Below are 12,754 nucleotides of genomic sequence, written 5' to 3' on the forward strand. Positions count from 1 at the left end.
CTACTTGGGATGTGCACTTTCTTCTCTGTAGCTCCCCCTTTTTTTTTTTTTTTTTTTGAGACGTGTCTTACTCTGTCACCCAGGCTGGAGTGTAGTGGTGTGATCTCTGTACACTGCAATCTCTACCTCCCAGGTTCAAGTGATTCTCCTGCCTCAGCCTCCCGAGTAGCTGGGATTACAGGCTCCCACCACCATGCTCAGCTAACTTGTGTATTTTTAGTAGGGACAGGGTTTCACCATGTTGGCCAGGCTGGTCTCCAACTCCTGACCTCAGGTGATCTGCCTACCTCGGCCTCCCAAAGTGCTGGGATTACAGGCATGAGCCACCACGCCTGGTCTTCTCTGTAGCCTTTAAGTCCTGGTGTCCACTCAAGAAATGAGAGCACACTAGCTGAATGGATGAATGAGCACTTCCAGGTACTACTGCAACCATAAGGCATTCATCCAAACCTATGGGTATTCCACATTTTTAATGATATCCAAATAACCCAAGCATAGGTTAGATTTTGTTAGAGAATGCAGAACTCACACAGATTAGTGACAAAAGAAAATTACTCAAGTTCCTGTGCCCTAGGCATCCTGGCAAGGCAAGAAGGTAGTAGACAAGAAGTCCCCATGTGCACAATTACTTACTTGTAAGCCAAGGTCGCACTGAAATGCTGTTGGATGTAAGCCTCCAGAACGGTGTTGAAATGTTGAAATTTCCGGTCTGCAATGAGTCCTATTATGTAAATCTGAGGAAGATGCAAGGCAGCGGTATTTTCAGGGCAAACCCAGGGCAGGAAGCCATCTTTACCTGGCATAATTCAACCCCCATTAAAATCCTTTGCCCAGGAATTAGCTCACTAATACATAATGAGTCCTCTTTATTAAGGTAGCATCTTCCCAAAGAAAGTGTTTCATGAAGTGTGCTGCAGGGTGTTATAAGATGAAAAGGATTTCATGGTCAAATAAGTTTTGAGAAATGTCAGGTTATCATTATTAGACTGTCTTCCTTATTGCAAAACTTTTTAGAATCTTTAATATACTTATGTACATTGTGAATCTCTAAAAGGGTCATGCAACATTCAACACTTCCCTAAATTAATTAATCAAAGTATATATTTGTCATGAAACATCTTTTCTGAGAGCTAGAATTCTAGGGTACTCTCTGGGGAAGCACTTGATTAAGCCACAGTTGTCTCTCAGTAACCTCTTTAAAAATGCAAATATCCATGACACAAGCGGTTAACACATAAAAACTTTGTTGGGCACTGATTCCCTAATGCAGATGTCTCTTATGTTTATTTTGACATAACACTGAGAAAATCTGAGTCGAGATAGGGAGAGGACAAAAAGACCATAGGGGAGGACTAAAAGAAGGAAGATCTGGATGGTATAGCATCATGAAAAGTTCTGGGTGGGTAGGAGAAATGTAATGATTAGTGAGTTGGAGGAAATGGGGAGAAGAAGGTGAAAGGAAAGCTAGGAAACATTTTGGGTGCTTTACAACCTAGCCAGGGACTAGCTCCCAACATTCATAGAAAGCAGAAGCAATCATTCACAGTATCCAGCCTCATGTACCTTCAGCCAGTGTCAATCTGACATCAGCATTTAAAATTCCCCTTTCACCCACCATGCCTCATGCTTTCAAATGAACTGGCAAGAAGCAAAAAGAAATAGCAGCTCATTATTGGTCTTGTTGCCAAACATTACAACACCTCCAAAGAATTCATGAAAAAGGCCATGAGGGCCACCAGTTCTCAGTATTTTCACAGTAAGACACACATTAATGCCTGTTGTCACTAGACACTTTTCCCCTCTCTCTTACCAAGGCATCAAAGACAAGGATGTCATATTCATCACTTTGAGAATGCTCCATCATGATGTTGAAGAGGGCGTCCAGAGTATCCTGGAGAAACTGGAAGAAATAAAGAAGGTTGCACTATTTCAGAAACAAGACAAAGTGCAGGTGACCCAGCAATCCCACTCCTAAGTATCTATAAGAGAATGAGAGCACACATCCACCACATGTCATGCTCAAAAGGTCTAGAGTACTTTTACTCATGAGAACCAGAAGTTGGAGGAACCCAACTGCCTATCAACAGCAGAATGGATGCACAGATGGTGGTATTTTCACACTACAGAATACTACACAGCTGGACTAAAGTGCTAACTACTTCCACAGGCAGCAATGAGGATGATTCTCCCAAGCATTATATTCAGTAAAATACATCAGGCACAGAAAGTACACTCTTCACTACTCCATTCTTATGAAATTCGTGAGTAGGCAAAAACCCATCTACGATGATGGTTGTCAGGGCAGTGATTACCCCGGGGGACTACTGGCTGAGAAGGGGTACGTGGGAATCTACTAAAATGCTAAAAGTGGTCTGTATCCTCTTCTGGGTGGTGAGTACACATGGCAGTTACGTGTATAAAAATTCATTATGCTATACTCTTAAGATAACTGCTTTGTATCTATTTCATCATATGTATATCGTATTTAAATAACAAACTTTTTTTAAAAAAAGAATGCAAGAGGAAGACAACAAAAGCCTCATCTCTTCCATGACTTCTCCAAGCTACCAAAAGGCTATAGACTTTATTAAAGTGGTGTCTTGGGGAGTTACTCTGCCATTGCTGAACAAGGTAGATGGGTCAGTGGTATACATTGACAGCATCTGGAAATTCTACCACTGCTTCTCCAGGTAGAGGCAATTACATAAAACTTGATTTTCCTCCCTACTAAGGGATGGGTCAATATTTCCTATAATCCCTCAAAAACACAGAGCTACCATATAAAGATGTTTAATCTCAGAATTTCTAGCTGTATCATGGAAACAAGATCTCCAGGACCATTAGGAAACACTTGTCCCAATTCATAAGGCTGGAGAGAAGGGTTGCTTTAATTAGATTTGCACTTCAGACACTTTCTATTCTCCACTACCATATGAGTGCAATAATATATCTGACATTTGCATTGTTTTCTGCTTATTTCACTTAAAATGTAAGCCCTGATGTCTTTCCCTTTCTCATCTTTAATACATAATGCTCTCCAAGCAGCAGAAACCAAGAATACTTTTTATTTCTAACAATGATGTGTGGGCAGTACTAAGAGATCATACTACTATATATATATGTATATATATGTATATATACATATATACATATATCTGCTCACACACACATACATATGCATATACATATATATCAATATATGACAACAAAAATAATTAATAATTACCATTTATTGAACTTTGTTTTATATGCTTTGGTTTAATTGTTGTGTACTATGTGTAAGAGACTGTTGAGTAAGTTTTAAATATTATCACCTTGAATGCTCATAACAGCCCTGAGAACTATGTCACTTTTATATTATCACATAAAGTTGGCAAGTGGGAGAGCTGGGATTTACACCCAGGCTCATCTATTTCCAGAGATTGAGCATAACCATTGTATTCGGGCACCCAACATTCAGTGCCATTGAACAAAGTCACTCCCCTGGATTTCCCAATAAAGATTCCTCAAGGCAACTTGGGAGAGTGTGTCCCACTGTTGGAAGAAAAGTTTCCCCATGTCCTTCAATACCTTGTTTTTCCCCTGAAGCCACCCACATGGAGAGTTCTGCCACTAGTGTAAGAATACAAACAAAATGAAGCCACACTGACCTTCACCACTTCCTCTCCATCCACAATCTTCAACTTTTCTAAATTCTCCTGTAGCAATTGAGGCTTCATACGCCACTTCAGCAAACCCAGCAAGCCCACTAAAATAGAGTCCAGACATTCAGAAGTATCATTACTAGACCAACTGTCCATATCAGGACCTCCTTGGGTCTGCAAGCCCATGCACACATGTACACACACATGGACATACACACTCCCCACAGACACAACTCTTGATGACCCCATTACCATTCTGAGTGAGCTTTGTGGAGCACACCAGGGTGGAAATGGAAAACACATCCCGGGAGCTGACAGAAAGCCCCCCAACACTGCTGGAGCTCCTGCTCAGCGTGGCCCCCTTGTTTTCCACATGGTGTCGATAAGAAGGAAGGGTCAGGTATGCGCTGGCATCCTCCATCTTCTTGCTGTCCCCCTAGAAATAACACTTGGTTACTGTCCCAAGCCAAGGCTCCATGCCCAATGCCACACAGAGCTTGCAGCAGACAAATTAGACACTGTGAAGTGGAAAGAGTCATAAAGAGTGAAGAAAATCATCAGAGGAGCAATAGACACTGGCTGGTAAGGCAGGGCTGTTTTCCCACAATATAGGTAAGAATTCAAAGACACATTAATAGAAAGGGGGTTGATCCACCAAGTGAAAGCTCTATGAACCTAATTAATGGCAAAATAAAAATGGAATTGAAAATTCCCAGACAGTACATTTTAATTCATCCTTTTTTTGAGATCATAATATACGCTCACCAGCAAAATAAGGACTCTAGCTTAAAAAGGAATTTAATGGCAAAGGCACTAAGTAAGAATGTGCTAGGATCTGGACCCTGTTTTGCCATTCACAGGTCTATGCTATCTTGAATACATTATTTTGCCTTTTTGTGTCTCATTTTTCTTCATTAGTAAACTGAAGACAATCATCACCCCTACTTCCTAGAATACCTGAGGAAATAATATAGAATAATGCATATCGAATGCATAGCAGAGAGATAGGCACATAAGTGCCTTGGTATGCTAAAATGCATGACTAGAGGTAGGCATTACAGAAGATAATATTTATCTTACTCTGCACCAGGAGTGGTACCAAGTGTTTTACATGCCTTGGTTCATTTCATTTAAGCCTCATAACAATCATATGAAGCAGATACTGTTATTATCCATGGTCAAGGAAACTGGGACTTAATGGGGGTAAGTAAAAGAAAATTGACTGCAACTGGGCCTCTGACCCCAAGGAGTTCACATTCTGTCAGGGAAGAAGGGTTTTCAAGCCAAGAACTCTATGTGTGATAAATGAGAAAACAGAGGCTGTACAGAAGAAAGGGGGTTTTCTGAAAAAGTCAGAGAGACTCAGAGAAGAGTACAAGAATATCATGAGATGTGGCCTTGATGAGGCTGTATTTGCCATACATCCTACAGGCAAAAGGGCAATTTCAGCCTACAACGCTAAGAAAGCCAAAGGCAAGGGTGTGATTCATGTGCTGGGTACTCAACCTTGCCCTACCTCACAGCCATACACTTGCTTCCAGCCAGGTGCTAGTAGATGCATTCTGTTGTCATAAGATGGCATGTGGAAAAGCAGCAGGTAAAACCAGACAAATCCTTCTCCATGTCTCAAAAACAGTCCAAGTCTCATAATGTAAAAATAAAAATAGTGGACATCTGCACTCCCTATATAGTTTAGATGGCCCTTTTGCATGGGTCATCCTAGTGGGTTGTCATAAATATTGCCATAACTGTTTAAGAAAAACGAAACTGGGACTCAGGAAGACATGTGAGATGAGTCCAGGCTTAGTCAGCAGCAGGATCAGGACTGCAGGTTTTAATATTTTTCCATTAGCTACAATGCAGCATCTCTTAAATGTTTATTGTATGTCCTCTATACATGCCACAGAGGTCCTTACAGAGTCAAGAGTACATAACAGTCATAACAATAACCTTTCTGTACATAACAATAACTTTTTCCATGTATTGAGTTCTTCCACGTACTCATCATTGCCATGTTTACATGCACTGTCTCATAATTCTCACAATTATTCACTGAGGGCACAAAGATGAGGAAACAGAGGCCCAGAGAAGTCAAGATTTTGTAAGAGGCCATAAAGTTGGTAAACTTGGTGTGTGTGATTCTGGGGTCCCTGCTGTTGACCACTAAGCAATTTTGCCATCGCCCCCTTGCTTCCTGCACCCCCCTCAGTGCAGAGCTCCTTCCAACTCATGGTACCTTGAGGACAACTAAGTCATGGAATCCATCGTGTAGAGTAGTCCCATCTTCTTTCATCAGCTTCACATAGGACATGGCAAAGTTCTTTTCTCCTTTATCTTTAGCTGGAAATAGCATTGTGGGGTCAGGAAAGAAAAGGATACATGGGCCACCCAGCTATTCCATTCTTCTCCCCTTAGGGGGAGGTGCAGAGACATCATTCAGTATGTTACTCACATTCCAGAGATGACCGATGTCGAAACATGAATCGCAGATGGATCCTCTGCATGTCTTCAATAGGGACAGCCACCTCAGCAGACAGAAACAGAGCTCAGAACACAATGAGTTAAAGGGTCCTCCCCACTGCACCCCCCACTCTTCCACAGCAGCCTGACCATTTAACTGAGAGAGCTGCCTGCTGATTTACAACCCATCCATCGAGGCTGATGAACTGTAAATAAATTACATAAGAACTAGCTATGAAGAGAAAATAAAGTACCAAATGTAATCCATTTGGCAAATTGCATTCCCAGCCAATGAAAAGAGGTCTGTAAATTATAGTAAGGAAAAATGAGTCTCCCCAAATTGATATAAAAGTCACATAACTTTAGCACAGTATTTGATGCACTGCAAACTGCACAATGCATATTTTCCTTACACACTCCAGGAGTTCTGGCAATTGCAGCAGGGCTTAGCAAATTAACAACCGTTGTTAGGGGGTTTGCTTGAAGATTCTCATTTATGCAAATTAATAAAAATGCTTTAATCCAATAATATTTGGAAAAATCCTAGGGCTCATCTCACCCTTGATCGGACACATGTCCAGATGCTTTTGATTCCAAGGACACTGAGCTAAGACAATCACCCACTTGTCACCCGGGCATCCCTGTCCAGTGAATGACCCACTGGCACCACTGATTATGAAGCTTTCAGCCTGGCTCTGTGCTGCCCACCTCCCAAAGTCTCACAGCTCCTCTGCAATCTGAGATTCAGGCCAATGCAGAGAAGCTTAGCTACCTGCGAGAAGGGCACTGATTTTAAAGAGGAATACATTTGTACTGTACAGATGCCTATTAAACGCCAAAACAAATGTATACTTGGGGGCACTTTCTGTTGCAGAAAATGAGACTTGAGCCTGAGGAGGTCCACCATCCTGTCTATGTTTCAGGCAGAGCAAAGGGACTGAGGGCCTCATGGGTAACTGCAGTCCAATTCGTCCTTTCCCTGAGTGTCGAATGTTCACTAGAAGCTACAATCATGTGGGGTGCTGGCCATGCTGACACAAGGCAGAGTCCTCACACTCAAAGAGCTCATGGTTCCGTGTTACACATGGGGCAATGTGTAACAGCCCTGTGACAAGGGCTGGCAAGGAGATATAACTGAAGTGCAAGAGAGAACAGAGAAGAGAAACCCGACCTGGTACATTAACTTTCTGACCTCAAAGTGGACCAGGTCATCAATTTGAAGGCAGTGGATATGGGGAGACACACTGAGCAAAGTAATAATATGTGTAACAAGTGGAGAACCGCTGGGGTTTGAATCGCTCTCACTGAAAAGGAAGTCATGTGTGCATCTTGTGTTTGGAGTCAAAGCCCGGGGGGAGTAAAGAATGCTGCTAATGATAAGGCAGAGAGAGATATCTGAAGCTATGATCAAGATTCAGTGTTCACTGAATTAATTCCAAATCCTTATTCCAATGCAGGTTATTCCTTTCTAGTTAGTGTGACGATCTAGTAATGTGAATATTTGTGGTTAATGTCACTTCTGTCAAGGAATTATTCCAAAAGGGCATTTTTTCAGGCATTATACACTGTAGCCTGTGATAGGCTCACATTGGCTTGCAAGCTCTGTCACTCCTCACTGCTGAGTTGAACAGTGCAGCTTGATGAACTGGGCACCACCCACAAGAGGACTATTTGACAATTCCACTTTGGTCACATCCTGCACCAAGGAAGGTGATCAAGGGAACCAGGGTGCTCACCCACCAGGCCTCCATTTCCACTGGCTGACAATACCACCAGACACTTGCTAGGGGGTCATTTCAGATTCAGAGAGGTGCCTCCAAGGACCTTAAGCCCTTACGGATGGTGACTTCTGCTATAACCTAGAGCTAAAGAAGTTTTTTCTGTCATTCTGTGTCCCTCCAGTATGTTCATGACAGGCCTCAGAATTGAGCTAGATATTTCATGAGGAGAAACATAATATAGTCCCATATGTTATTCACAATCACATTGATCCATCAAGCCTCCCACCTGCTTTGGCTAAAACAAAGAATTTCTAAAATATGTTCACCAGAATCCTAGCCCCAGGATATGACACTAGGAGAAAGGAAAATGCTCTGTAGTCAATGAGCTTTGGGACGTGCTCTGCATTCTTATTTCCTTTTGCAGATCTGCGGAGCACGTTTACATCTCAAAGTCTCTAAGAACTTGACATAAGGAAGCCTTTAACTTCATATTTGTTCTCAAGTTTCTCACATTTGACCAGGAAATGTTATTTTAATACATTTAATGTATGATTTTTTTTTTTTTTCCTGAGAAGGCGTCTTGCTCTGTCACCTAGGCTGGAGTGCAGTGGTGCAATCTCAGCTCACTGCAACCTCTGCCTCCCAGGTTCAAGTGATTCTTGTGCCTCAGCCTCCTGAGTAGCTGGAACTATAGGCACATGCCACTATGCATGACTAACTTATTTATTTATGTATTTATGTATTTATTTTTAGTAGAGACAGAGTTTCACCATGTTGGCCAGGCTGGTCTCGAGCTCGTGACCTCAGGTGATCCAACTGCCTCAGCCTCTCAAAGTGCTGGGATTACAGGCATGAGCCACTGCACCTGGCCTAAAATGTTATTCTAATAAAACACCATGTAGTATTCCACAAAACATTTTGCGGGGAGATGCCATATGAGAAGGACCTGGAGGGAGACTGCATCAGATATCTGGAACAACTATATCTTCCCTCTGCCTTCTCCCCCCAGCTACACAGAGAGGCACAAAGCTGCCTGCCACTACCAATTAGACTGCCTTGTAGAGGGGTGGGTAAAAAACAGGCAAGGGTCAAGTGTTTGAAGGGCATCTTGAAGGAATGCAAAATCTAGTTCAATTTTGCAGACTGAGATAACTGCCAAGTATAATTAAGAGTTGTGGCCAGGCGCGGTGGCTCACGCTTGTAATCCCAGCACTTTGGGAGGCCGAGGCGGGCGGATCACGAGGTCAGGAGATCGAGATCACGGTGAAACCCCGTCTCTACTAAAAATACAAAAAATTAGCCGGGCGTGGTGGCGGGCGCCTGTAGTCCCAGCTACTCGGAGAGGCTGAGGCAGGAGAATGGCGTGAACCCGGGAGGCGGAGCTTGCAGTGAGCCGAGATTGCGCCACTGCACTCCAGCCTGGGCGACAGAGCGAGACTCCGTCTCAAGAAAAAAAAAAAAAAAAAAAAAAAAAAGAGTTGTATTAACTGAATAAGTACTCTCTTCCAAGGACTTGTCTGACAGTGTTATGTGTATTAAGTCCTTTTACTTCCACAGTCAACCCATTGTTCCCATTTTACAAGTGAGGAAACCAGGGCACAGAGCAGGTGAATGACTTGCCCAAGGTCACACCATTGGTGAGCATTAGGGCTGAAACATGAACCCAGACTCTCTGGGTCTAAGGTCCATGCGCAGAACTGCCTTGCTCGACCGCTCTCATTAAAAGGAAGAAGGCTGGGCGCAGTGGCTCATGCCCGTAATCCCAGCACTTTGGGAGGCCAAGGTGGGCAGATCTCTTGAGGTCAGGAGTTTGAGGCCAGCCTGGCCTACAAGGTGAAACCCCATCTGTACTAAAAACACAAAAATTAGCCTGGTGTGGTGGCGCATGTGTGTAATCCCAGCTACTTAGGGGGCTGAGACAGGAGAATCACTTGAACCTGAGAGACAGAGGTTGCAGTGAGCAGAGATAGTAACACTGCACTCCAGCCTCGGCAACAGAGTGAGACTCTCAAAAAAAAAAAAAAAAAGAAGAAGAAGAAGAATGCTAACTGCTCCAGTCAGTATCCTGCTCCCTCAGGTTGCAGGAATGAGCACAGACCCAGAGTCAGACTGCTCAGGTTTGAATCCCAGCTCTGATGTTTCCTAGCAGCGTGGTCATGGTCAGGCTACTTACCTCTTCTGTGCCAGTTTCCTCAACTATAAAATGAAGGAATTAGTACAAACCTCACATGGCTGTTGTAAGCAATACATAAATTATTTAAATAAAGCACTTGAAACAGTGCCTGGTTCATGGTAAGAACTAGACATGTGTTCGCTGCTATTTATTATTATTAATTATTACCTTGACTGTTTCCATCCAGCGTGGCTGTTTGACTTGATAGTACACAACGGAGCGATACTCGTTCATGGGCTTGTCCCCTGCTCCCACGCAAATTGCATTCTGACCCAAGAAAAACAAAGTGAGAGAAAACATGACAGAATTGCCATTTTCTGTGCTTGTGCAGGTTTAGCCCCCAGGCCACGACCAGCCTTAGGGCCTGGGGCAACACTGCCTTCCCTAGCCCTCATGCCAGGTGCCCATAATGGCCCCTTCTCTATTACAGATTTATACAGGAGTGCCCCAGCCACGGGACTGACAGGCGCTTAACTACAGAAATTCCGTTACTTCCATTCTGGAAACCACTGGAGTGCACCAGGGCATTGATGTGGCTGCCTTATTGTAAGTGATAACCAGCCTTGGAGTTACTGCACACTGCCAGTCTTATTAATCCTATTTGTTTCCTAAATGTGAATGTGCACAAAGTTTACAAATAGGCCCAGATCAGCCAAGCAGCAACTCTTTCCGATGAATTTCACCCACCGACGTCAGGGTGGTGGGCAGTGCTGGGCAAAAGGTGAGAGCACGGGCTTCAGAGAGACACGTGAGCACCTGCCTTAGAGAACAAGTCTGGGGCAAAGGAGTTTTGGGGAGGAGGCTCAGTTCAGGCCACAATAATGGAACATCTTCTTGGTACTCCATGCTGTGCACTGGGGTATGGGAATGGATCAGATATTGAACCTGATGTGAGCTCACAGTTTAGTGCAGGAAACATTAGAGAATACATCATGACAGCAATGTGACATGATGACAGACACGTGTACACACCACTGTCGGGCACAGAGGAAGGACACAAGGACAGGTGAGGAATCAGGGAAGATTTCTTGGAGGCAATAACAGTTGAGTATCTTGAAGAAAGATTCCAAGTTGGCTCAGAGCAGAAATGTGGGAGGGGCTTTCCGAGCAGAGAGTGAGCACAGAGCACACATGTCCAAGTGGGACATTTATTCCTTGCCATAAAAATCACCCTCAGAGGTTCAGAAAGGAGCTGACTCACAAGGAATGATCTCCTAGTCGCATACAACAATGCCTAATTCTATGGTCATTCTAGCCATTTGGCCCCCAAACAAGATCCAAGCTGGGATTACCCAGAAGGGGCCCGAAGTGTGGTTTTTATATTAGGCCAAACAATTTTCAATCCTCAAATTGCCAGATTCATAAGATTTGGTTTTGGAGCCCCAGCCCCTGAAATTGGAAACTGGGTGCCTCTCGGCATGTTGATGGTGAGTGAGTCATGCCTCTCACGAGATTCAATCAGATTCTCCCATGGATCCTTGACCCTCAGCAGGCTGAATCACCAAAGCTGGCCACATACAGGCACTCTGTGAGCCCTGGCCAACCATGCTAACTGGGGAAAGGAAGACTCGCCCTTCGCACTGGAAATCTCCCCATGTGCTTCCGAGGTATGGAAAAGGAATGAGCTCAGTTTCAATATTGACTGACAGTACTTGCAGCCAAATCAATCCATTTGAAAACAGAATACAGAGCAGTCCTTTCAGAATGTATCTTTAAAAGAAAAACAAGTGTAACCAATGAACCAGAACTGAGTGAAGACACACAACTCTCTTGTTTTTCCATGGGATGAAGCCTTCCAGAACTTCCCGAGGCACTGAGCTAAGAACATGCTTCCAAACTCTTTCTAACCATTTAGAGTGGGCTTTGTGTCTAGCATCACGCTAAGCCCTGCACACACACCACCTCGCTTAATTCAGTCCTCATAACCACCTCTGATGCTTACTGTTGCTCCCCATTCCACAGCTGGGTAACCTGAGGCCCTGAGAGATTAAGCCACTTGCCCAAAAAGTGGCAAAGCCAGGACTACATCACAGACCCTCTGACTACTCATCCAGTGTTCCTTCTATAAGAACCTAGATGCCTTCCAGCCTACAAAGATTTATATCTGGTGACATTTATGGGCTTAGAGTTTCTGTAGTTACAGTAAATCCCACGTAGCTTACAAAATCAGAAACTACACATGTATCTCTGGTGAGAGTAAAACTGCTGCATGGCAGGTAACTGGATCTCACAAAACTGTACTGATGATGAAAATTTTTGATGTCCTAAGGCTGGAGAAAAAAGTCTCAGTACCAGTCAGAGAAAAGCCAAAGATAGTGCCGTAGCCCTCAGCACTTCAGAGGAGAAACAGTGTTGGGAAGTGCACTGAGAGGGCATTGTGACCAAGGACTGAGCCCAGTTCTAGGGAAAATATAGACTGGTATATATCTCAAATAACACTGTTCCATAATTTTCTACATTGCCTATCCCCATGGCCCCCAATTAACAGTGAGAGCCCCTCATAGGTGTGGGAGACTTCAGGTCAGTTGAAGAAAATCTGAGTACGGGATCAGGAAGCCTGGAGGCTTTCATGTTGGCTTGGCCTTGGAAGAAACATCTCTGCAGGAAGAAAAACCAGGCTCCTAACACATGTCCTGTTTACTTGGTAGGAACCAGGTGAGAAAGAGATGACACCAGGGATGTGAACACACTTTAGGAAAGACAGTGTTCTCCTCTCAGAAGACCACATCATGGGAAGATGCTGAGTAGCATCCCTA

At 43.7% G+C, this 12,754-nt stretch overlaps 1 protein-coding gene across 5 annotated transcripts in view; it reads right to left on the bottom strand.

Moving 5' to 3' along the window:
* DOCK2 (dedicator of cytokinesis 2) overlaps positions 1–12,754 on the bottom strand; it is a 445,548-nt gene that overhangs the window by 364,146 nt on the left and 68,648 nt on the right. For all 5 annotated transcript variants that reach the window (XM_055285285.2, XM_063642612.1, XM_055285286.2 and 2 more), the window contains 7 exons: positions 10,167–10,265; positions 6,097–6,169; positions 5,881–5,984; positions 3,897–4,080; positions 3,651–3,748; positions 1,811–1,900; positions 634–734 (listed from right to left, as the gene is read on the bottom strand). In XM_055285285.2, the coding sequence (XP_055141260.1) occupies positions 634–734; positions 1,811–1,900; positions 3,651–3,748; positions 3,897–4,080; positions 5,881–5,984; positions 6,097–6,169; positions 10,167–10,265 (749 nt within the window). The remainder of the gene's footprint in view (positions 1–633; positions 735–1,810; positions 1,901–3,650; positions 3,749–3,896; positions 4,081–5,880; positions 5,985–6,096; positions 6,170–10,166; positions 10,266–12,754) is intronic.

The sequence above is a fragment of the Symphalangus syndactylus genome, chromosome 7 (genome assembly GCF_028878055.3).
Source record: "Symphalangus syndactylus isolate Jambi chromosome 7, NHGRI_mSymSyn1-v2.1_pri, whole genome shotgun sequence".
Taxonomy (NCBI): domain Eukaryota; kingdom Metazoa; phylum Chordata; class Mammalia; order Primates; family Hylobatidae; genus Symphalangus; species Symphalangus syndactylus.